Source organism: Cryptotermes secundus, unplaced genomic scaffold (genome assembly GCF_002891405.2).
Source record: "Cryptotermes secundus unplaced genomic scaffold, Csec_1.0 scaffold120, whole genome shotgun sequence".
Classification (NCBI taxonomy): domain Eukaryota; kingdom Metazoa; phylum Arthropoda; class Insecta; order Blattodea; family Kalotermitidae; genus Cryptotermes; species Cryptotermes secundus.
In genome coordinates this window covers 1,062,307-1,084,906 of record NW_019742442.1, presented here as the reverse complement: position 1 = coordinate 1,084,906, position 22,600 = coordinate 1,062,307, and the positions used below count along the sequence as shown (strand labels likewise).

Sequence of the window (22,600 nt, the reverse complement as noted above, 5' to 3'; positions counted from 1 at the left end):
TGTGCTTCAGCGTTCGACGACCGATGCCTCGAAACAAAGGGTTGTTGGAAGAAGGTGGAAATAATATGACAAATGCTAACAATTTCACAACAACCGAAGATCACAAGCAATATTTTTGCATACAGTGTTGGACAAAATAATGGAAACACTAAGAAATTGAGGAATAGAATTTGTTTGTGTTGGCTACATTGACAGAACTTCAGTTGTCAACAGTGAATGTTCTTCTTCCCTTTGTTTACATTCTGTAGTGCTCGTGTCAGTGAATTAATGATTGTGCTGAATTAAAGTCCATGTGAAATAATTAGAAAATGGGACATTTGTTCGATTTTGAAAGAGGACAGATCGTTGGTGCGGCATACATGAATCTTGAGAAGACACTATCAGCGAAGAGGAACAGTGGGCGAAAATCAACATCGAGAGAAAGGGATCGTCGCACACTGAGAAAAACTGTTTCGAAAAATCACAGAACTACTGCAGCAGAACTGAATATTCATCTTGAAGACCTGGTTTCCACAAAAGCTATCTGACGTGAGCTTCACAAATCCAACATCCACAGAAGAGCTGCAACTGCTAAACCTCAGATTACTGAAAGTAATGTTCAGATGAGTAAACGACGGTGTCATGACCATAAAACCTGGACATCAGACAACTGGAAACGCGCGCGTGTTATGGTCAGATGAGTCGTCCTTCACGCCGTTCCGTACACCAGGAAGCGTTTACGTTGGGAGAACACCCAAGGAAGCCTAAATCCGGAATGCCTGGTTCCAACAATGAAACGTGGAGGAGGTTCTGTGATGGTTTGGGCAGCAATGTTGTGGTAGAGTGTTCTGTTAACCTTCATACCCGAATTACTGCAAGGGGGTACGTGGACAGGTCGGATGATCAGGTGCATCCCACGATCCAGAAGTTATCTCCGAAAAGCGATGCAGTTTTCCAAGAATACAGTGCGCTAATTCACACAGCTGGAACTGTTCAGTTATGGTTTAACATCACTGAGCCACTCTGGTCAGTTTTCGAGAGTAGAGTGAGGAATAGATTCCCACCTCCGACGTCTCGAAAGCAACTTGAAGATGCTCTGCAAGAAGAATGACATAAATGTCGGCTGGAGACTGTTCAAAACTTGTGTGAGTCCATTCCAAGAAGGATTATGGCTGTACTGACGACAAAAGCTGGTCCAACACCATATTAATAAAGAAATGTGTACATTATCTGTAGTGTTTCCATTACTTTGTTCAACCTCTGTATATCCTTTGCACGAATCTGAAAATGGGTGTTCCCATAGTTCCTCATGCAAGTAACACTACTGTCCGAGAATCAGGATACGGGTGCCAGCGAAACGATTGCGGTCAAGAGGCCTAAGAGGAGAGAAGTATCGGACGAATGAAGACAGTTGCATAATGTGGAGCTTCATAATCTGTATGCTTCTCCAAATATGACTGGTATTATAAAACATAATGAAATGGCAGAGGCATATAGCACGCCGTGTATAAGAAATGGAAACAAACGACAGTTGGGGAACTTCAATAGATCACCTGGTAGATACAGGCGTACTCCGTGGCCTGTATTCCGCAAGCGAACTATACCGACCGAGCGACCGCCGCTTGTCGGCGAAGTTAGTGCTAACTTTTGCGGATGGAGGGTGTCACGTGGTCAGCGCAACGGACCCTCACGAGATAAGGGCGTGCGGGGGAATATAATATTAAAATGGATCTTAAAGATAGGGTAAGTGCGTGTGGACCGGATTAATCTGGCCCAAGAAGAGGACCTCCAACAGTACCTCGTGAACACGTAACCCTCGGGTTCCGTAAACGACGGGGAATTTCTTTACCCCTTCGGGGATTATTACGCCTACTTTCTGAAGATGTCCTCCATGAAGTTAGCAAATATTTATGAAAATATGCGAACAGAGCAGTGGTCTGCTTTGAACAGAACAACAATTCTCTTGTTTCGCGGTGTTCTCTGTGCGGTCCGTGCCGAAGCTATATAACTAGGGCCAGCTGCCATCAAGGTCTTGAGTTCTGACGCGGCAGTTAGAATAGTACGTGATTGGTGTGGGATGGCCGTCAACCTGCCAGGACGTGAGCACGGAAGCAGGGGATCGTCCACTGGCGAAGACATAGCAGACTGAGAAGACATAGCACGTGCTGTAGTGGACTGCAGACTGTGTTGGTTAGTAATAGCGCTATAGTTACTTGTAGTTACAATCTGCAAGTGTACAATAAATCCAATTACCAATCCAAATCCTGTCTATAGTCACTCATACACATGACAATATGTGTATCAAGTTTCATAAAGATTGGTTCTGGCAATTAAAAGTTGATATGGGCGATTCACAGACATACAGACAGACACTAATTGGAAAGGATGTAGAAGGAAGCGACCATGGCTGAATTTTTATTGTTCTTGAATGACTGAGGAAAACTACGAAAAACATCAGTTCGGATAGCCGGGCTCAGTGCCGATATCTGAACCTGAGACCTCCCGCGTACGAAACAGGAGTGATACCCCACTTCAACGAAGGTGGTAGAGGCATTAATTTTCAAGATTAAAAATAAGAACTCAGTATTTTCCCAGCGGGAAATAAGAAAATCACGAAAAATTAATGAATATTGGCATATAGCATTGCAGCGTCGCACTAATGATCTCTGTTACAAGTATGGTAAAGGAAAGGTAAAAAGTAAAGCTTTCCTTATAACTGGACGTGAAGGCCCATAGGGTTCGGAGGCGCTGAGGCTCCCACGTTTTCTAGACAATCGGCTCACAGATGGAGGTGAGGTTGTCAGCCTTACGCGCCGGCCGCCCTTTAAGCCCCAGGAATATTCCTGGTATTCATTTCTGTTAGAGAATGAGTCGACCACAGGGCCATAGTGCGGCTGGACTCCCATGAATTAATGTCTATTTACTGAACAGCCTACCAATCATCTCAGTATTACCTCATAATTTGCAAGAAGAACACAATATTCGGGGACACAGGCTTACGATATCCATGTCCTACGTGAATCTTCCTCAATCCAAATTCACAGACGCTCATGACACCGGACATGTCTCTTGGTGCAAAGGGTCTAAGAGCTCCCACATCTGTCATTCAAAGAAATTTATAAGATTCCCCACCGAGTAAATACTTTACTGATTCTCTATAAAGTTAACAATTTCGAAAGGCATTATGTTGAATAAGACTGGTTGATGCAAGGACGAAGTTGTTCTCAATGTTCATAAGATCGATATGTCCTATGTTCTTGCCAACATCTGCACTTTACGGAACAGCAAATATAAAAATCTGTCTCCCTGAACGATGTCACAAATCAAGGCGCAGGTCGTTCTGATATTCGTGAAAAGTCCAGAATCTATTATTTTCATGTCATTTGTAATATAAACGGTCAAATGACTGCCGTTCCTTCGCTCAACGCAGGCATTACTGGAAATCGAAAGTTATTTGGTTGCAGCATGAAAGAAATATTAGTAGAGAAACCCAGCACACGAGTTCTGCGAAATCATATTCACCGTTTCTTTCTGTGGGTCCAATAGACAGGTCTACACACAAGGTGGCCGGCCACGTCAAACTTGATGCTTTGAATTGTACAAGAATGTACTTGTTGAAGTTTCTCGGTGTCACGAAACTCAGTGCTATAGAGTGCGGCTACGCCAGTTGTTTCTATTCTACTTGTAAAGCATAATTGCAAACAAGAGTAGAAAGGTAAAGTTGTCCCTGAGCTTAACTAATTCAGCCCTATGTCATGAAGGCGTGTGGAGGAGTGGATAAATACATCCATATTTTCTTGACCTCTTCACTAGTTGGAGGTCAGTGGTCAGCTTCACGCCCCAGTCACTTTACCCCCCCCCCTTCCGGTACCCGTTGGATAGGTTGGGTGAACCCCAGAGCCGGTCTGGATGACTTGAAGANCTCCGCCCCCTCGGTCGCCCAGCCGGTAGCCAGTCGCTATACCGACTACGCTATCCCGGCTCCGCATACAGGAGTACGCACTATAAAAGTCGGGGTTAAGCAAGTATCAAGGAATAATGAAATACGCCTGTTCCGGGCTCTATTCTTTATTTCACTCGTCCAACCGAAAAAATTAAGACCGTCGGAGACAAAGGGTTTATAATTATTTTTATTCAAAATAACGTAGCATGAAACAAGAAGTTCATCTAAATAATATTTACTTGTTCAGCTAATAGCGCACAGAAAACACAGCGCGCCTGTTTTACAAAGGCAAACTCGTTAATGCCATAAAAGGTAAAACTGTTCCTGTGCTTAATTAATTAAGCACTACGCCATGAAAGTGTAAGATGTATATAGATATAAATAATCATTCTTTGCTTTGGGAATCATATGAAACCCATAAATACATATTTCGAGCTCCTGAATATTACAGCAGGTGGCAAGTCAATAAAAAGCTGACGGATGGATATTTCAAATTTATTCGAATCCATTTTCAGAAATGTAGTTAACTAAATTCAAATACTTTATACATAGATTTTGATTATTGTTTATTTAACAATGCTGTCAGCATCGAATGGTGGGATTATTAATAAATAATAAATTGAAAACAAAGTGGAAGGATTCGGCCGTGGCTATTCAAGTATTACCTCGATATCTTCCAGAAGATACAGTGCAAAACCACCAAAAATAATTGGTATCCTATCCCATACTCGAAACGGGTACCTGTAGAGTATGAGTCACAAGGCTTCCTGTCTCAGTGAAATGTTCTGTGGAAGTATTTAGTCTCTATTAAGTAATTTGAGTAACTGATACTGATTTAATAAAGTCATTCATCATTAATTCAATTCAGTTTACGGTACGCAATTAGAATACTCTCATCCCATCAGTAGCACCAATAACAGACGGGGTGGGCCATATTAAGCCCAATGCGGGATTCGAACAGTGAACATACGAACTTTTACCGAACACCTTAAACCTAATAGCCCTTGAGACTGATGCCATTATTTGTTTTCCCACAAGAAATAAAATCTGTAATATCTTTTGAAAAACGCCGCATTGCAGAAAAATGGTAACGGCCTCACACAGATGCAGATACTGTAGCATATATTGTATACCGAATATGAATCTCTAAATCCCATGTCTTAAGCTGATAGCAATGCGCACATAGACTCCCAAATAAATTAAATGTGATGGTCTCTTCATACCAATCTGCAAAACGATAAAAAAATCCTTATTGCAAATCGACGTTAATAACTCGCCATCTGAATTGACTTCATCGATTTCTCTCGTGCGAACTCTTACAAAATGAACAGAACACAACGCTTTGTTTCAAGAACATCTCATCATGGGAAATGCAACAGCGTATTCCGAGGGCATACACATATTTCCAGATGCGTTCGCTGCAGTTTTTCACATAAGCCCTATCAATAAGATTTATCTTCTTCTACCTCTTAGCTCCCCGTTTGGAGCATAGGGCTGATTTCTCAGTTTCACTGATCACTTTTACAGACGGTAGGACTCCCTGGACGGGTGATCAGCTCGTCGCAAGGCCTCTACCTAAATACAGGAAAACACAAACATAGAATAAATGCATTCACACACCAAACAATCATGCCTTGTGTGGGATTCGAACCCACGATCCTAGGTTCCGAGCGAAAACAGTACATCCCATACACCGCTCGGCTACTGTGATCGGCATGAATAACAGGATGTTCATTTATTACAGACACAAATCTACTGATGCAAAGCGTATCAACATTTCTGTTTAAAGACGGGCTTCATAAAACAGCGCGAGAACGGTCATCTTATTGCAAAATTTAAACTCTGTCTCTCTCCTTACCTGCAGACGCTGTCTGCCAAATACGCTGGAATCGATACGAAAAAATTTCCACCACCTTTTAAAAAGTTTTTTTAATGCAAGTGGGGTGGGACTAAGTCCCTAGTAGTGTGGCCTATTGTACCAGCCCCAGATGATAGGTGAGGGTGATTGTGGAGCAATTGGTGGAATGAAGATTGGCAGGGGAAACCGAAGTACTCGGAGAAAACCTGCCCCAGCGCCACTTTGTCCACCACAAATCCCACTCGACCAGACCCGGGATCGAACCCGGGCCGCCGAGGTGGAAAGCCAGCGACTAACCGCTTTATCTATGGCACGGCCTCTTAAAAAGTTAAAGATAGTTTAACTTCTACATATGCATTTGTTTGATAAACTTAGTTTTATTCAAAATATTCAGCATATTCAGCCTACGTGTGTAAATATTTATCTCAGCTGCCATCTCAATGAAGTTTACCAAACGTGAATTCGCCAAACCCGCCGCTTTTGAGGGGCATATCCCCCGTGGTGTAGGAGGGTTGACTATATTCATTTTGTCACTCTTTAACTGATTTTTTCAGATGTGTCAACGTGCGTTGTGATGCTCAAAGAAAGGTGTGGGGGGCTATTTCTACACAGGTACGGGTTAAACAAATTCGGAATGAATGCGGTCTCAGAGAACCTCACAGAAAAAGAAACTCCGTAAGGCTACTTAAAAAACTGTTAAGTGGCTATAAATTATTCACACTGACAACATTCTTTATACGAGTATATATATTTATACAAAGTTTAAGGTAAAATTGTCCTTGTGCCTAATTAAGATGTATGAGGCGCTCTTATCTCGGCATTACATGGAGATGGAAACCTCTAGCCCCAACATCTATACCGCCATGAAGAAGCTGCCGGCACCCATTGGGTGAAAAGCTATGTGAGCCCCAGAACGGATCTTGACCCTGTGGAGAAGAGAACATTCCCTTGCTTCAGCCAAGAATCGAACCCCGCTTCCTCGGTCGTAGGAACACGAACGTTATCTACATTATTAATATGACCGCGCCATAGCTCAAGCGGTTAGTAGCTGGCTTCCCACCACGGCGGCTTGGGTTCGATCCCGAGTCTCTTCAAGTGGGATTTGTGGTGGACAAAGTGGCGCTGGGGCCGGTTTTCTCCGAGTACTTCGGTTTCCCCTGCCAATCTTCATTCCACCAATTGCTCCACAATCACCCTCACTTATCATCTGGGGCTGGTACAATAGGCCAGAAGTGGCAGCAGTACAAGGGACTTAAGTCTCACCCTACTAGCATTAAAAGAAAATTACATTATTAATACTTAGTTCTGACACGATACACTAAATTGTTGCGTGTTCAAAAACTAACGAAAGTCATAACACCGATACTTAATAATATGACCGCGCCATAGGTCAAGCGGTTAGTAGCTGGCTTCCCACCACGGCGGCTTGGGTTCGATCCCGAGTCTCTTCAAGTGGGATTTGTGGTGGACAAAGTGGCGCTGGGGCAGGTTTTCTCCGAGTACTTCGGTTTCCCCTGCCAATCTTCATTCCACCAATTGCTCCACAATCACCCTCACCTATCATCTGGGGCTGGTACAATAGGCCAGAAGTGGCCGCAGTACAAGGCACTTAGTCCCACCCCACCAGCATTAAAAGAAAATTACATTATTAATATCTAGTTCTGACACGATACACTAAATTGTTGCGTGTTCAAAAACTAACGAAAGTCATAACACCGATACTTGATCCCGACACAATAGACTAAACTGTGATTTGTGTGCTCATAGTATTAAAACGCATTACACTGAATCTGAAGTGGGCTTCTGGGAAACTCCTTGAACCGAGCGCAGGATGCTTAAATGAACGCAGTGGATACAGGTACCATTACTACACACTTAAAATATGAATTTCTACCAAAATCCTTGCTTTCAGCTTTCTTTTTTTGTGGAAATGACAACAGTGTACTTTCTTTACAGTATGTATGAGACAGTAATAATCAACAAAAGACCACACTCCCTATGTTTGGATTGGAAATTAAACTTTCGCAGTAACCGGCGACCTACATTTTTTCCACCCCTGCTCTAAGATATGACAATGGAGTTTACTATTCCATGTCTGTCAATCCAAATCTGAAACTTATATGGCAATTCTAAAATTCTTAAAAAGAACAACTACAGCGCTTTTGTTTCGTGTTCTTAATTAAGAATGGTATTATATCCCATCTCCTACATTTCACATGTATAAGGAATGCTGCTTTCCCCTTCAAGATAGCCTACAGACCAGCATTAACAACACCGACAAACGTGTATGTAAGCAGCAGATCAGCTGACCTTGGTTACAACTCCACCATCACAACTTACATAACAGAATCATGCTTGGTTAACTTCGTCCGACCCCGCTGCAGGTAAAAATTCAGTAGCCATGAACCAATGTCAGGAGACAGTGAACACGGTACTTCTGCGCCGTAAGATAGATGGCAATGGTGAAAAGTGCAGTTATGACTATTTGCGTTAATGGACATGCTTCGGTAGCCCTGCTCAACAGAAAAAGCAGCATTGATTGATTCCCTTATATTTAATGTGTGTAGCTTATTGCGTAAGCCGATTACAGTGGCCGAGCGGTCTAAGGCAGGAACCGTCTCTGTCCGCTCGAACACTGGGATCGTGGGTTCGAATCCCACTCCAGGCATGAATGTCTGTGTGCGTTTATTCTGTGCTTTTGTTGTTCTGTGTGTAGGTAGCGGCCTTGCGACAGGCTGATCCTCCGTCCAAGGAGTCCTACCGACAGTGTATGGATTAAGAAATTGAAAAAGAGGCCAAGGCCCACAGGGGCTGCAGAGCCTTAGATGGTTTGGTGCGTATAACGACAATGTTTCATATGCGAACGAAAGGCAAAGTGTTGTATGAGATTTGAGTTCCTCATGGCGGTGAAAAGTGCTTTCTTCTGGGATGTGACCCGGTGCAGCTTGGTAATAGTTACAGACGTTTCGATGGAACATACTACCTCCATCTTCAGGGATAATGAGTGGGCTGTGCTGCTTGCTTGTTGCTCTCTCGGCTCACTCTTCGAAGCAGAAGATGGAGGTAATACGTTAAACCGAAATGTCGGTAAATTTTCACCGGGCTATGTGGCGCCACATTCCAGCAGATAGTGTTCTTCAGTGATAACGAACTCTTCTTTACTTACCTACAGATGCATGGCCCAGGTTAATGAAAACACTCCAACCCTGAAATCCGATCGACTGACCTAAAAAATTACGCACAGAAGTTAGTATGGGGTGCAGGGCCGCGCCATAGCTCAAGCGGTCAGTCGCTGGCTTCCCACCGCGGCGGCCCGGGTTCGATCCCGGGTCTGACCAAGTGGGATTTGTGGTGGACAAAGTGGCGCTGGGGCAGGTTTTCTCCGAGCACTTCGGTTTCCCCTGCCAATCTTCATTCCACCAATTGCTCCACAATCACCTTCACCTATCATCTGGGGCTGGTACAATAGGCCAGAAGTGGCCGCAATACAAGGGACTTAGTCCCACCCCACTAGCAATAAAAGAAAATAGTACGGGGTGCTAACGGGATGGACGGTTTACTTCAGTTCTATTGAGCTATTCAGAGGTACTGAGAAAGAACAGACGGCAGCTACTCCAGCGTGACCGAATGAGGTGTAGTCTTCACTGCTGGAAAAGAGATTAGAACCCACAGCTTCGGAAATGTACCTAATGACCTTCTTTAGAAGTCGATAGTTATTCAAAACTGTTTGCCTTCTCGAGATGTTAGAGGTTTCTTTTTTGTCAAGAAATCAAACTGTAGGTATGATCCTTCGGCTTTGTCAGATTTCTACAGACCTAGCGGCAACATTCTATTTGGGGGGAGAGCTTTATATATTGGTACCTGTGTTATTCTACAACTCCTCATTCCTGTTCGCCTATATTTTTAGCCTAATTTATTTACTATGAAAAAATAAAAGCAGTCTTATGCGATCACCATGCGCTCTGTGTGTCCCCCCTTATCAACTTTTGAATGGCTGAACCAGTCTTTACGAAATTCAGTATGCATGTCATGACACCTGAGTCCAACTCAGTGGCGTACGTCATAAATCCCTTCCATCAGTCTGTGTAGCTATACGTGTATTCATCCATCGTTACTGGGAAACGGCTCGGTAAAGATCCCTCTATCATTGCTAGGTAACAGCTCGTAAAAATGTTACTGCGGCAATGAATGCACGAAAAAGGGAAGAGTTGTTGGAGGCGTCGTTTTCTATGCGGTCTGTGCCGTATCAAGGAAAGTGGGCGATTAGTTCTTCCCAGAACTTCTTGTTTTATGTATAGGCAATGTACGCGCAAGGTAGCAGTTCTGGCCAGTTATGTGTGTTAATTTGTTGCCTCCAAATTTCACAAATCTCTTCCGTTTAATTGTCTCGAAAACCGCAAAGACTTGCAAAACGATTCTATTGAGCATAAAATGTACGCTTCGAAGTTCTCTACAGCGTTTGTTCCCAACACTTAGGCTCCGATAAACATGTACCCAGTTACGAGCAACTTGGGATCGAGAAGTGCGCAGAAGCGCATGTAGGTCTTCATATAAATTGTCAGTTGTTACAGTCATATTTTAACCAAAACTCGAATATTTTGATGTTAGTAAAGTACCCAAATGCCGGTCACGGTAGCCGAGCGGTCTAAGGCATGTACTGTCCTCGCTCGCTTGGAAACCGGGATCGTGGGTTTGAATCCCACTCAGGGCATGGATGTTATTTTGTGTGTGCGCGTTTTTCTGTGTTTGTGTACAGGTAGAGGCCTTGTGACGAGCTGATCACCCGCCCAAGGAGTCCTACCGTATGTGTAAGATTTAGAAAAACCGAAGTGAACGGATAAGTTCATGGAGGTAGGCCTAGACCCACTGGGGCTGTAGTGCCAAGGAAAAAAAAAGTACCCAAATAATGAAAATCCGTTCTGTGGTTCCCGAGTTGTTACATGAAAGCAGATGGACAAACATGGCGAAGCTAACCGGCATATTTACGCAACGCGTCAAAAAATAATTTCCATTCCTGACATTACTAACTACATTCAACTTCTTTCCATAATACGTCGCTGGTGCTGATTCTGTGTCTCATTAATAATTACGCTTTTGCTGTATGATGAACTAACCTCCGGTATATTTTATTCGAAATAAGAATCTTCAGCTTGCGTCCTATTTGTCAACCTCGCCATACCGCTTCTCTCTCGATTTACGCAGCACGGGAATAAAACCACCGATGTGTCCATTTTAATTATTACAGTTTCCACATAAAATAATTTTCCTTTGGTGAAAAAATAAACAAACAACTTTAGCAGTCGTTAATTACGCGATGCATTTAAACCATTTTGCACCGCCGTTGTGGCCTAGTGGTCAAAATTCCTGGCTAAATATCCAGAGGTCCCGGGTTCGATTCCCGGTGCTACCAGATTTTCTGAGAAGTAGTGGGTCTGGAACGGGGTCCACTCAGCCTCACGAGTATAACTGAGGAGCTATTTCAAGGAGAGAGCGGTTCCGTTCTAGAAAACAGACATTAACGGCCGTGGGGATCTGTTGCGCTGACCATGTGACACCCTCTATCCGCAAAAGTTGGCACCAACTTCGCCGACAAGCGGCGGTCACTCGGTCGGTATAGTTCGCTTGCGGACTACAAGCCACGGAGTTTCCTTTTGGTTTGTAAACCATTTTGTAGAATACTTAACATCTTACTATGCAGCATTTAACTCATGCCCCGTTAGTTTTTTTCCTCCTCTTGCTCCCACTTTGGAGTATAGGACTGATTTCTCAGTTTCATGACAATTTTAGACGGTAGGACTCCTTGGACGGGTGATCAGCTAGTCGCGAGGCCTCTACCTAAACATGGGACAACACAAACACAGATTAAAAGCATACACACACCAAACATCCATGCCTTATGTTGGATTCGAACCCACGATCTAGGCTTCCAAGAGAGCAAAAACAATTCATGTCTTACACCGCTTGGCTACCGTGACCGGCATCCCATTAATTATTACATACAAACGATGATATTAGCTTCCTGTCAGCATAATTATCGTACATTATCAAAAATAACAAAAGCGAGAGAACAAACATTCCGGGAAGTATGCGTTATTAAGGCGTCTCGAAAGTTGATCCTACAAACACTTGCACCAGCTGCCAAACGGAGAAGGAAACTCAGAGCGTGCATATGATCTTCAGTTGTCTGAGATTTAGTAATTGTTAAGCTTAGTCTCCTCTACAGATGAGTATAAAGTTACACTGTCCAATAGTTGAAGACACAAAATATCTATCTATCTATCTATCTATCTATCTATCTATCTATTCAGCCATCTTCCTTTCTTTCTTTCTTTCTATGTATGGTTCTACAGTCCTTCTGTTGGACCTTGGCTGCTTTTTCATTTTCTTAATCCTATACATAGTCCGTAGGATCAGCCCGTCGCAAGGCCGGTACCTACACACCGAACCATAAGCACAGAATAAACGCATACAAACATCCATGCCTTGAGTGGGATTCGAACTCACGTTCCCACCCTTCGAGCCGTCAATGACAATTCATGCCTCATACCGCGCGGCCACTGTGATCGTCACAAAATATTATTAACCCTGGCGAAAGTCGCGTTAAATTATTACCAAGAGGGAGGCTTCACATAGGATCAGTTATGATCTCGTAAGGTAAAAGAACTACACCTGGGCCTCAGAGTCACTCCACAAATGTGTGCTGGGAAAGTGGTTGTAAAGCTCCACGCATTCTTAACCTCAGCATTAGATGGGGATGAGCGTTTGGTTTCAGGTTCCAGCCACTTTACCCTCTGTGACAGCTGCTGGATAAGAGGCAGATTGGGACCCACAGCCCGTCTGGTCACGGTGGCAGAGAGATCGTGAATACATTTTCGTTTAATTCACACCCTAGCCACTTGCAATATTCAAAATGATACTGTCATTATTTTCGTGTGTTGCATGACAGCATCTAGACCCCAGCAGTGTTTCTGAGTCGTATTTATGAAGAGGACAATGTTAATGTTGAATTCGTTAAATATGGGTTTGCAAACACCGCGATCTTGTATCTATTTTAAAATGTATGCAACCTTGCTGTCCGTAGTATTCCAAGGTTTGACTCCTAATTTCCAAAGGGACGGCAGGAAAATCAGACCTCTCCCTGATCTCCAAAATATACAGGATGCTATGAAAGAATATTTAGTATAAATTTTTGTTAGAGTCGAAACGTTTGATCAAGAAACAGTCAAGTTTAAAGCACATTTAATTTGTAAATATTGGTACTAAAATCAAATAAAATGATAAATAACGCGTACTGTAAGAATACCTTGTTGGTTCATATGAGTTAGAGTAGATATATGCAGTGGTAATTTGTTGGGACTGAAAGTGATAACACACTTTTAGGCACTGCCTTGTACTGGTCTGAGCAAAGTCATGTGATTAAGAATCTCGTGTCTAAGGTAGCACATTAAATTATTAGGTTTTTACACAAACGTCCCCTACATGTCATCCTCCTATAAACATGAAACGAATGTACACATTCACTTATATTTTGAACAGTGGCCAAGCTACGGGCTGCAAGGCCGAAGAATCGAAATTCGATTTACGACAGAGGTAGAGAATTTTCGTCGTTGCGTCCAGACGAGGTCTGGGGCCCATTTAGTCTCCTATCTAACAGGCACACGGGCCTCTTCCTCCGGTGACAAAGCGGTACGTCATAAGGCACTTACCTGTATCTAGTTCCGAATTTATGAATGCGTGGGGCCATACCTCCACTCCCCCATACGCTTTCAAGGCGTGGTGCTTAATTCAGTATTGGACAAGTTTTACCTTTACCATGTTTATACGAGTTACTAGCACAGGCAGCCTTTTCTTATTACTTTATAATGGGAAGTAGTTAGCATTGTAAACACGTCCGCGCATACTGACGTTTTGTGCTTTGCGCCACAAATGGAATGCAGCCCCTTGTTTCGAAATTGGCAGCTTTGATTTATGACAGAGGGGGCTGTTCAACAAAGTACAGATATGCTGCGTGGAAGTTGATGATTCAGTTAAAGAACTGATGACAGAGATCACATTTCATGCTTCCAAGGTCATTCTGCAGGTAACATACTAGTCTGGCTGTAAAAAAACGAACCACTGTTTCCTGCATGTGTTCCGAGAATTCTTGTCCTGACATATTTTATTTTATACACATCATATCTTACATTCATCACATACAACAAATACGTCAAACACGTGGGTACTAATAAACTTGCGCGTTGAAAATATCGGTGGCATGTACGTAAACAAAAACATACTTTCAATGCTGCTGTTGCTGCTGCTGCTCTTACTGCGAGATACTTTCCTATCCGTCAACACCGCCTACCAAAGTGAAGGTAGTTTCAGATTTACTCACCTAGGACAGCCTGCAGAGCTTGATCCTCCCCAAGTACGTCCATGGCCGGTCCAGTTCACCTTTTACGGTATTTTTCTTTCACAAAGTTCATCTTCTAGCAATTGTATTTTCCATATTTAGATTTCACGCAAATCACACGAAAATGTTCCCGTTAACTCAGCAATGAACTTTCCTCCGAACTCTTGTGTCACGTGACTTTCGTTACAGTCATTGAGATTTCCAGGTTTACCAACAGATGGCGCGAACAAAATGCATAGTTGCTTGAAATCGCAAGAAGACGGACAGGAGTTTGTTATTTACGTTAGATGCCTTTATATATTACTGTACAGATTAGCACTGAAATGCACTAGATAAACATCGGAATTTTCCATACTTACTTTGTTCCACTTAAGGGTTAATTGTAAGAAATATTCCACTTGTTTACAAATTCACCTACCATTTAAGATACCTCAACCGTTTCCATGGCAACAGAAATTCCAGTTAACGTAAACGGAGTGTGTAATGTCATTCATAAAGCTGTAATAAGTGAGGTAATTATAACAGTCTATTGCCTATAAAGTATAAAGTTAAATATAAAATATAACCCATTCAGATTTCAGCGTAGATTATAACCGTTTCTCATGGATCTATAAGTTTCACTAGAGAATGGCATTTTGAAATCAGGAGTAAACTGAAATTATTAATACTGGAGCCTTCCTTATTGTAGGCTGTCTAATTCCAGAGAAAGCTGTTCCTTATTGGAATAAATAAAAATACAAGTTAGACTGGAATTATTAAGAATAAACAGTAAAGTTTGGAGGTTTGTTATAATAAACGTGTGTTGCTATTCGTGCTATAACATCGTTTGTATTCAAAAACAACTCATGGGCAATGCATCCTTAATGAATTATTGTTAGAGAAGTGTAGAACCATAACTGATTCTGCACACTACAATTTTATGCTCAGAAAATAACGATGTCAACTATGTGAGTGAATATATTTTTAGTAGTGTTGATGGACAAGTTAAAGTAAGTGTAGACAACAGTCCCCATAGGCCTTCTGTGAACATGCCTTTCCTAATGGAGTTTCTTGTTATATCTAATATACTCCTGTTTATTTTCTAGTAGGGTCTACTATTGAAGTGAGAAATGGCATCAGGCATACATATGCACCACAGTGATTATATTATTTTGTGGTTGAATACACTTTAAATTAGAAGTAGGCATATATGGAGAGAATTGACTCAAAAACAGCATGTTGAAATCAACAGTGCAATGAAAATATTGATACAGAATTGTGAAGCTAATTTGTTCAATGAAAACTGTTTGTAAGATGAAAATATTTAAATCAAAAATAAAATCTCTATGTACTTTACATGTAAAAGTCACTGAACTTACAAATGTTAAGGTGTTCATTGTAGCAAAAATCAGGTTCATTAAGTGAAAAGTAAGTACAACTTAACACACTTCGCTGCAAATCAAGTGTTCGTAAAAACAAGGGATGCCTGTGTAGGAATCCTATTTATTATAGGCTGTCTGATTCTGTAAAAGACCATTCCTTGTTAGAAACAAAGGCTGCTCATTTACAATCTACTACGTAACATACGCTTATGTAGGACTCAATGGTTCTTTGCTATGGTAACCCAAAATTACTTAATTTCAGGGCTTTCACTCACTGTCACAACTTTGTATATATAGAGAGAGGCAAGGAACAGTGCTTACAAATAAATACACATGATACCACTCACAGAGTATAAATATTTAATTTTCAGACATTTTTCATACATGAAGGAGGTTACAGTTTTTTCACATTTGGTTCATAACCAGCTGGCTTTCCCCATCTCCTAGCTATGCACAGAATAGGATCTCTGGTTCCGCACGGTTTGAACTGACAGATATGAGGAGGGTCCAATCAAAACGGTTCTGAAGTCTGGCTCTAGTATTACAGTCGCAGCTTTTTGAAGACCCCAGTTAGATATATTGGAGTAGCAGCAGCCAGTTAGAGACACAGATGTGGAAGTGGAGACAGGATCCGTAGCAGGCCAACATAACGTGTTGACAGAAGACATCAACTCGAGGACAGGAGGTCTTCAGGTGGTAGCCATAAAAGTGCAAAAGGTCCTAAAAAAGAAACTACGAACAAGCTCTTATAAGGACCATGGAAGAAGAAAGCCAAGACAGAATTGTCCTTAGAAAGAGTCTTCTTTCATTCTAGAAGAGAGTTCTCTATGACCTTCATAGGAGAAGACATCCCTGTTCAAGTTGTTGGGATGGAATTCAGCCTTTGTTACTTCGCTGATAATCAGGTTATGTCAGAATTTTTTGACCAGGATAGCAAAGCCCTGTATCAGGATATAGTGACCCAGGTTTGTGCTTTGTTCTCATATAGCTGACTTATCTGGATAATAAAATAGGTGTGCTGGTGGTGCTCTTTGACTGTAATCTTACTGGAACATTTAATCTGTCAAATGTGAGCCATCCTACATTTTCATAGGATACTGTACACACCCAATTTCCTTAGTTGTCATTGTTAATGGACCAAAAATAACTGGATACATTCCTCAGAGGGAGGCCAACAATCCTGTTTTGCTTGGATAGCATCCAGCTGATGCAGTTGAAGGCAGTAGTAATAAAAGGTAAAAAAGGAATTGAAGTTTGATCCTCTCTGCTTAGGAGTTGGGATTGCTCAGTTGGTATAGTGACAGGCTACGGGCTTGATGGCCCAGATTAGATTCCTGGCAATGAGAGATTTTCTCTTTCCCCACAACATCTTAAACTCAACCAGCCTCTGATCCAGTGGGTACCAGGGGCTAAACCGGCAGGGGAGTGAAGCTGACCACTTATCTGTAAGTAGTGCCAAAGTCAAGAAATTTGGAGCTATGCCTTCACTTGCCAATATATCTTCATGGCATAGTTCTTAACTAATTAAGCACAGGGAGAACTTTGCCTTTACCTTTTCCTCTCTGCTTGGTGTGACCCACTCGCATGGATTGAGAGTTCCAATTCTGAGACAATTCTGGTTGCAGGTGGTTTTGGTTCTTTATGCTGCTGTGGACAGCACAGCCTTCTTGTTCACTAGATGGTGATGCAGTCTGACATTTAAATAGAAGTTTGTGTGGGTGGGCTTCTTATGTACTGTGTGACCAAAACTGCCTTTTGTTCTTGTGTTTTAATATCCAAAAAAGTAAGGTGACTATCTCCATCTCCATTGTAAATTGGATGTATTGGTTTATGCTGTTCAGGTGGTACAGCATGTTCCTCAGTTTTTCCACTCAGTGTGACCAGATCATGAACATATTGTCAACATAATGGAACCAACAGTTGGGCTTTATGGGTTGTCCTTTTGAGTGCTTCTTTCCCTCAGGGTCCACTGTGAAGAATTGGCAAGCACAAGAAACAGTGGTGAATCCATGGTGAATGTCCAGTTGCTCATAGAAACAGAGAAATGAGGATCTTCCTCCCAACTCTCCTATCTAACCTGCCCCTTTCTGAACTTGGCTTACTTCTACCCTGAAGATGGAGGCATAATGTTCATCCAAAACATTTGTAACCACCTACCAGATTATGCATTGTTATAACTCTGTAGACTACAGTCTAATTTTCATGACCTCAAGTCTCATACTGTATAATAAGCAGTGTCTGTGTTTTCGCCCCACAGAGAAGAAGTGACGCAGGCAGTCCTGATCATGCCAGACTTAGTGGAGCAGACATATTGCTCTCAGCAGATTCATATACCACCCACATTCCCTTTCATATTGAAGCAGTATGCAAAAGCGGCTATCCGTACCCAGCCATATGATCTGTTACGTTGGTCAGCCACTTATTTTCGAGCACTGGCTCAGGGGGATGAACCTCCTGTTAAGAAGAGGCTGGAATGTCCACCTGTTGAGTCACAATTTGGCTTATCTCCAGGATATCTCAGAGTATTACTCAAACAGGTAAAGTCTTAATGAAATGCAGATCATTTAATAGCAAATTTTGTACTAAGTTTTGGAGGTTTGTAATTTTCAACTAAGATGCCATTTCCCCTTGGGTATAAGATTCATGTAAACAAAACACATAATGCGTTTGGTTGTTATTTGACGACAATATAGCTTACATTTCTTATCAAATCAAATAGTAACTTATCAAATAGTTAACCTCTTAAAATACAGTAAGATGAAAGTCCAAGTAAAATACATCTGTCTGCTAATTAGTTAGGAAGACTCTTTGTTTCAGATTGGATTCTTGAATTCTGTATCCGTTGAAATGCTTCGTGACAAATGGCAAGGCATTTGTCTTGATGAGAATACTCTAAATGAATTGCTGAAATTAGGTGGTTTTACAGAAAATGTGGACTGGTTAAAATTTATAGCAATTGCCGCTGGTCACCTTACGAACGTAAGTTATGTAAAACTTTCATGATTTCCACTCTTTACTGAAAGAGTATCCACTTATACTGCTTGTTGAAACCAATATTCAGTTACCTGATGCCCTCTTTCACTGTGATTTGTAGAAACGTGCTTTTATTTATAGATGATGATACCATGCTGTCAAAAACTAGTTTCCTAAGGTTCCAGCTAGATTATAGTAGCTTCTACCTTAACACTGAAAATGGAGACTACTAATTTGGTCAGCATATTGCAAAATGAGATCACAGCATGATGCCATCAACAAAAGACAGAAAAACAGATCCTTCAGTCCAGTTCTCAGATGTACACCTTTCCTTCTTTCCATGTCAAATATTCTGAACACCTTTACAGGACTTGGGGAATTATAAAGATTTGGGCTTGTAATGCCATGACATGACATGAAATATTTTGCCATATTTTACTAGTGTTTAGATTGGGAGTATAGATGACCTAAGAAGTGTGATGGTGTGTTAAACACGAGTGGAATTTTAAAGCCCTTTTTAAGTAACATTACTAATTTTTAAGATACATATACATCTCATAAGGCACAACAGATCACTGTGGTCACAGTGCAAGGGCCAAGAAGGCCGACCCCTTATACATTCATTCATACATCTGATTACAGGACCATACTTTGGAAACTTGGGATGGCTACAGGTCCAGTCTTTTTTTACAGTGTTCGATGTATAAAACATATGACTGAATTTAATTAGAAGGGGAAAATGTACATCAACTGCAGATCTGAAGTGAATATAATTTTAGTTTTTAATCTTTGACCATACTAAAATAATATCTTGTGTTGAGTACTGTTTGATTTAGTTTACTTGACACGAGGATTACAGAAGCTTCTGTATATTCACGAGATTAAAGGTTAGGAAGCATCTTTTGAAGCCTCCTTACCCACTGCAATTTTACTTTGACATGTACAGCCATTTTCATAAATGAGGCTCTGATGACCTCTAATGGTAGCATAATCACTCAATCAGCAATGGACAACTGTGAGTCCCAATTCTACATAGAAGGATGAGTTGTGGCCATATAACCTTTAAATCTGTTGTGGAAGACATGCCACCAGGCTATAAAGTAGATAGGTTAAGTTTGGAAGTTTTGATTTCAGTGGTTTTGATATGTACCAGTCATTTAGTACAGTTGATTCCATTATAAATCCAACGATTTTCAATAATAATTTTATCATGTCTGTTTCATGGATCAGTCACTGACTCAGACTATGTACCTAATCTGTGAGCTGCTGACTGAGGAGCCTGAGGGTGGGAGTGACATGATACCATTTGAAACCTTCAAAGAATTGTATGCCTACCTTGCACAGATGAACTGTGGCCCAAGGAAGGGAGAAGAGGAAGCAAGCGATGGTATATGTTTAGTGTGAAAACTATAACAATTTAGAACTTGAAATCTTTCTGCTTCCATTTCCCTCTAGCCCATCACCTGGTTGTTGATAGGTGACTACAGAAATTATAACTCATTAAGTATAGGTCCACCCTTGGTTTGTTGCTAGGTAACCATACATGACATAATGCATAAAGTGATCAGTCTGGTATTGCAAGACTCATTACCATGTGTCATCTCAGGAGTTCATTATAAGGATGTGTGATAGCACAGTCTTTCACTTTCATAAACCAAATTTAGTGAAAGTAAAATTAGAAAAAGCGTCATTCAATTCACAATATTTAATCCTGTAATATTCTATAACCTAATAACTAATACACACAAAATTATAATTCTACCTGTTATTAGGTATTAGTGAGAAACTTCTCACACTTAGGAAGGAACAAAGACATCACATTTGTACACAAAATATAGAGAACATGTGGGCATGAAAATACGAAGCTAGCATAATTTTTTAAGTTATGTTAATCCATTATTACTTACTTACTTACTCATGGAGCTGAGCCTTCTGGAGGAGCCACCAATTCTGCAGCTACTCAAGAATTTCCCAGCATTTTATAGAACCCGAAGGTTCATTACCATGTTCACAAGAGCCCTCCACTGGTCCCTATCCTGAGCCAGATCTATCCAATCCATACCATCCCATCCTGTCTCTCTAAGATCCATTCTAATATTGTCCACCCACCTGCGCCTTGGTCTTCCCTGTGGTTTCTTTCCTTCTGGCTTTCCCACCAATATCCTATATGCATTCCTTTCCCCCCATTTGTGCTACATGCCCTGCCCGTTTCATCCTCCTTGACTTGATCATTCTAATTATACATGAAGAAGAATAAATGTTATGAAGCTCCTCATTATACAGTTTTTCCAACTTCCTGTCACTTCATCCCTCTTCAGTCCAAATATTCTCCTCAACACCCTGTTCTCAAACACCCTCAGTCTGTGTTCCTCCATTAATGTCAGAGACCAATTTTCACACCCATACAGAACCACAGGCAAAATTATAGTTTTTTATTAACTAATTTTTATGCTTTTGGACAACATACAGGAAGACAAAAGGTTCTGGACTGAATGGTAACAAACATTACCCCGAGTTCAGGCTCCTCTTAATTTCATCCTCAATCAAGTTTTGATTTGTTATCGTCGTTCCCAAATATCTGAACTGTGCCACATTTTCAAAACATCTGTTTCCTATATTTATGTCATGATTTTGCCCTGCATTTTGGGGACAAGACAGTAACATATACTTAGTTTTCTCTGTGTTTACTTCTAGACTGACCTCTTTACGTGCGTCAATTAAAGTTTGTGTGTTTTTCTTTATGGTATCTATATTATCACCCAGTAGATTCACATCATCAGCACAGACCAACAGCTGATGTGTCCCATTTAACTTCAGTCCCACCTGGTTTCCCTGGACCTTCCTAATTGCATATTCTAAGGCAAAGTTGAAAAGGAGTGGCGATAAAGCATTTTCTTGTTTTAGACCCTTCTGGATGTTAATCCCTTATAAGTATCAAAAATATAGAGCACTCATGACAGGATAGTCAATGTGTGGAGAGTTGGTAGAATGAGAATTGGTAGGGTAAGATGAAGTACTTGGAGAAAACGAGCCCTAAGGCCCCGTTTATACAAAACTGTGACTGGAGAACTTTATGCAAAGAGATCAGTTGGGAGATCATGACAGAAGAATATTAAAATACAACTGGGAAATAAGCAGAGGATTTGAAATGGATTCATCTGGCTCAGTACAGGATCATAACATGGTCCTTCTCCTCTGAAGATAATGAATATAAATTTTATAAAGGAATTCCTTGTGCCTGTAAATTTATTCCAGTTACTGGTCAAATAATCTTAACTCCAGTGAACCAATCAATAGGGTTCTTATAGTGAGACATGAAGTACAAATGCCCTTAATGTACCTTAATGTAATTATTTTCTCCACAGGAAACATTAAATCAGGTGAAGAGGCACCTATATTAGGGGCAGATGAAGCTACATCAGCTGAACTGGGTAGTGGAATTAATATTCCAGGAATTGGCCCTTTAATTCCTACTGCACAAATACAGTCAGTATTGAAGTATCTTGAATACTTGGCAGGGCAGCAGAATGGTATGGTGATGCCACGTAATCTTCATCACTTCCTTTGCCCATCACTGGACAAAGTGCTCTAGCCATTACAGTGATACTAAAGATGATGATTACTGTTCCAGGATACTTTAATGATTATTGGCTTTTTGTAGACATATCTAGGTCATTATGTAAATAACATAAAATTAAATGCCTACATGCATTAATCTATAACTTTTCTATGCACATTGCTACTCTGTGAACACATAATTAATGTATTTCCATTTAGCTGTAAAAATAAAAATAATACATGCCCCAGCATAACAGAATGAAATCTCTGATGCCATTTTGTATAAAATTTCTTCACTACCTTATACCATTAATGTGTTTATGCCAGCTTGCATTATAGTACAGTGTGTGCAAGGCAACAACACCAGCACCACTGACTCTCATGTCAGTCTCTCCTTATGCCAAACTCTGTAACTGATTAGTGTAAAAAGGTATGTTAGTTTACTTTATTTTATAAAAACTGTTGGAAGTGATCCTCTTCTGCCTTCAAGCAGGCTTCTTAATATGTAAGTTTTGCAGCATATCCTGAAGTTCACC

General features: G+C 41.1%; 2 protein-coding genes across 4 annotated transcripts in view; one reads left to right on the top strand and one right to left on the bottom strand.

The window, feature by feature from the left end:
- The window catches only part of LOC111873102 (myelin regulatory factor), a 225,641-nt gene extending 211,313 nt beyond the window's left edge, over positions 1 to 14,328 (bottom strand). Inside the window, exon 1 of the mRNA XM_033754964.1 lies at positions 14,155 to 14,328. Within this exon, the coding sequence (XP_033610855.1) occupies positions 14,155 to 14,197 (43 nt within the window). The 5' untranslated portion in view covers positions 14,198 to 14,328. The remainder of the gene's footprint in view (positions 1 to 14,154) is intronic.
- Positions 14,329 to 14,428: 100 nt separating this feature from the next.
- On the top strand, positions 14,429 to 22,346 carry LOC111873064 (ropporin-1-like protein). 3 transcript variants are annotated; one of them, XM_033754969.1, is made up of 6 exons: positions 14,429 to 14,684; positions 16,806 to 16,978; positions 17,791 to 18,070; positions 18,351 to 18,512; positions 19,737 to 19,893; positions 21,872 to 22,346. In XM_033754969.1, the coding sequence occupies exons 3-6, from the start codon at positions 17,819 to 17,821 to the stop codon at positions 22,096 to 22,098; spliced, it is 798 nt and encodes a 265-aa protein (XP_033610860.1). In that variant the 5' UTR covers positions 14,429 to 14,684; positions 16,806 to 16,978; positions 17,791 to 17,818; the 3' UTR covers positions 22,099 to 22,346. The 3 variants fall into 3 exon arrangements, with proteins under 3 accessions (XP_033610860.1, XP_023723215.1, XP_023723214.1); XM_023867447.2 differs by lacking the exon at positions 16,806 to 16,978 and having other exon boundaries at positions 17,794 to 18,070; XM_023867446.2 differs by lacking the exon at positions 16,806 to 16,978.
- The last annotated feature ends 254 nt before the right edge of the window (positions 22,347 to 22,600 follow it).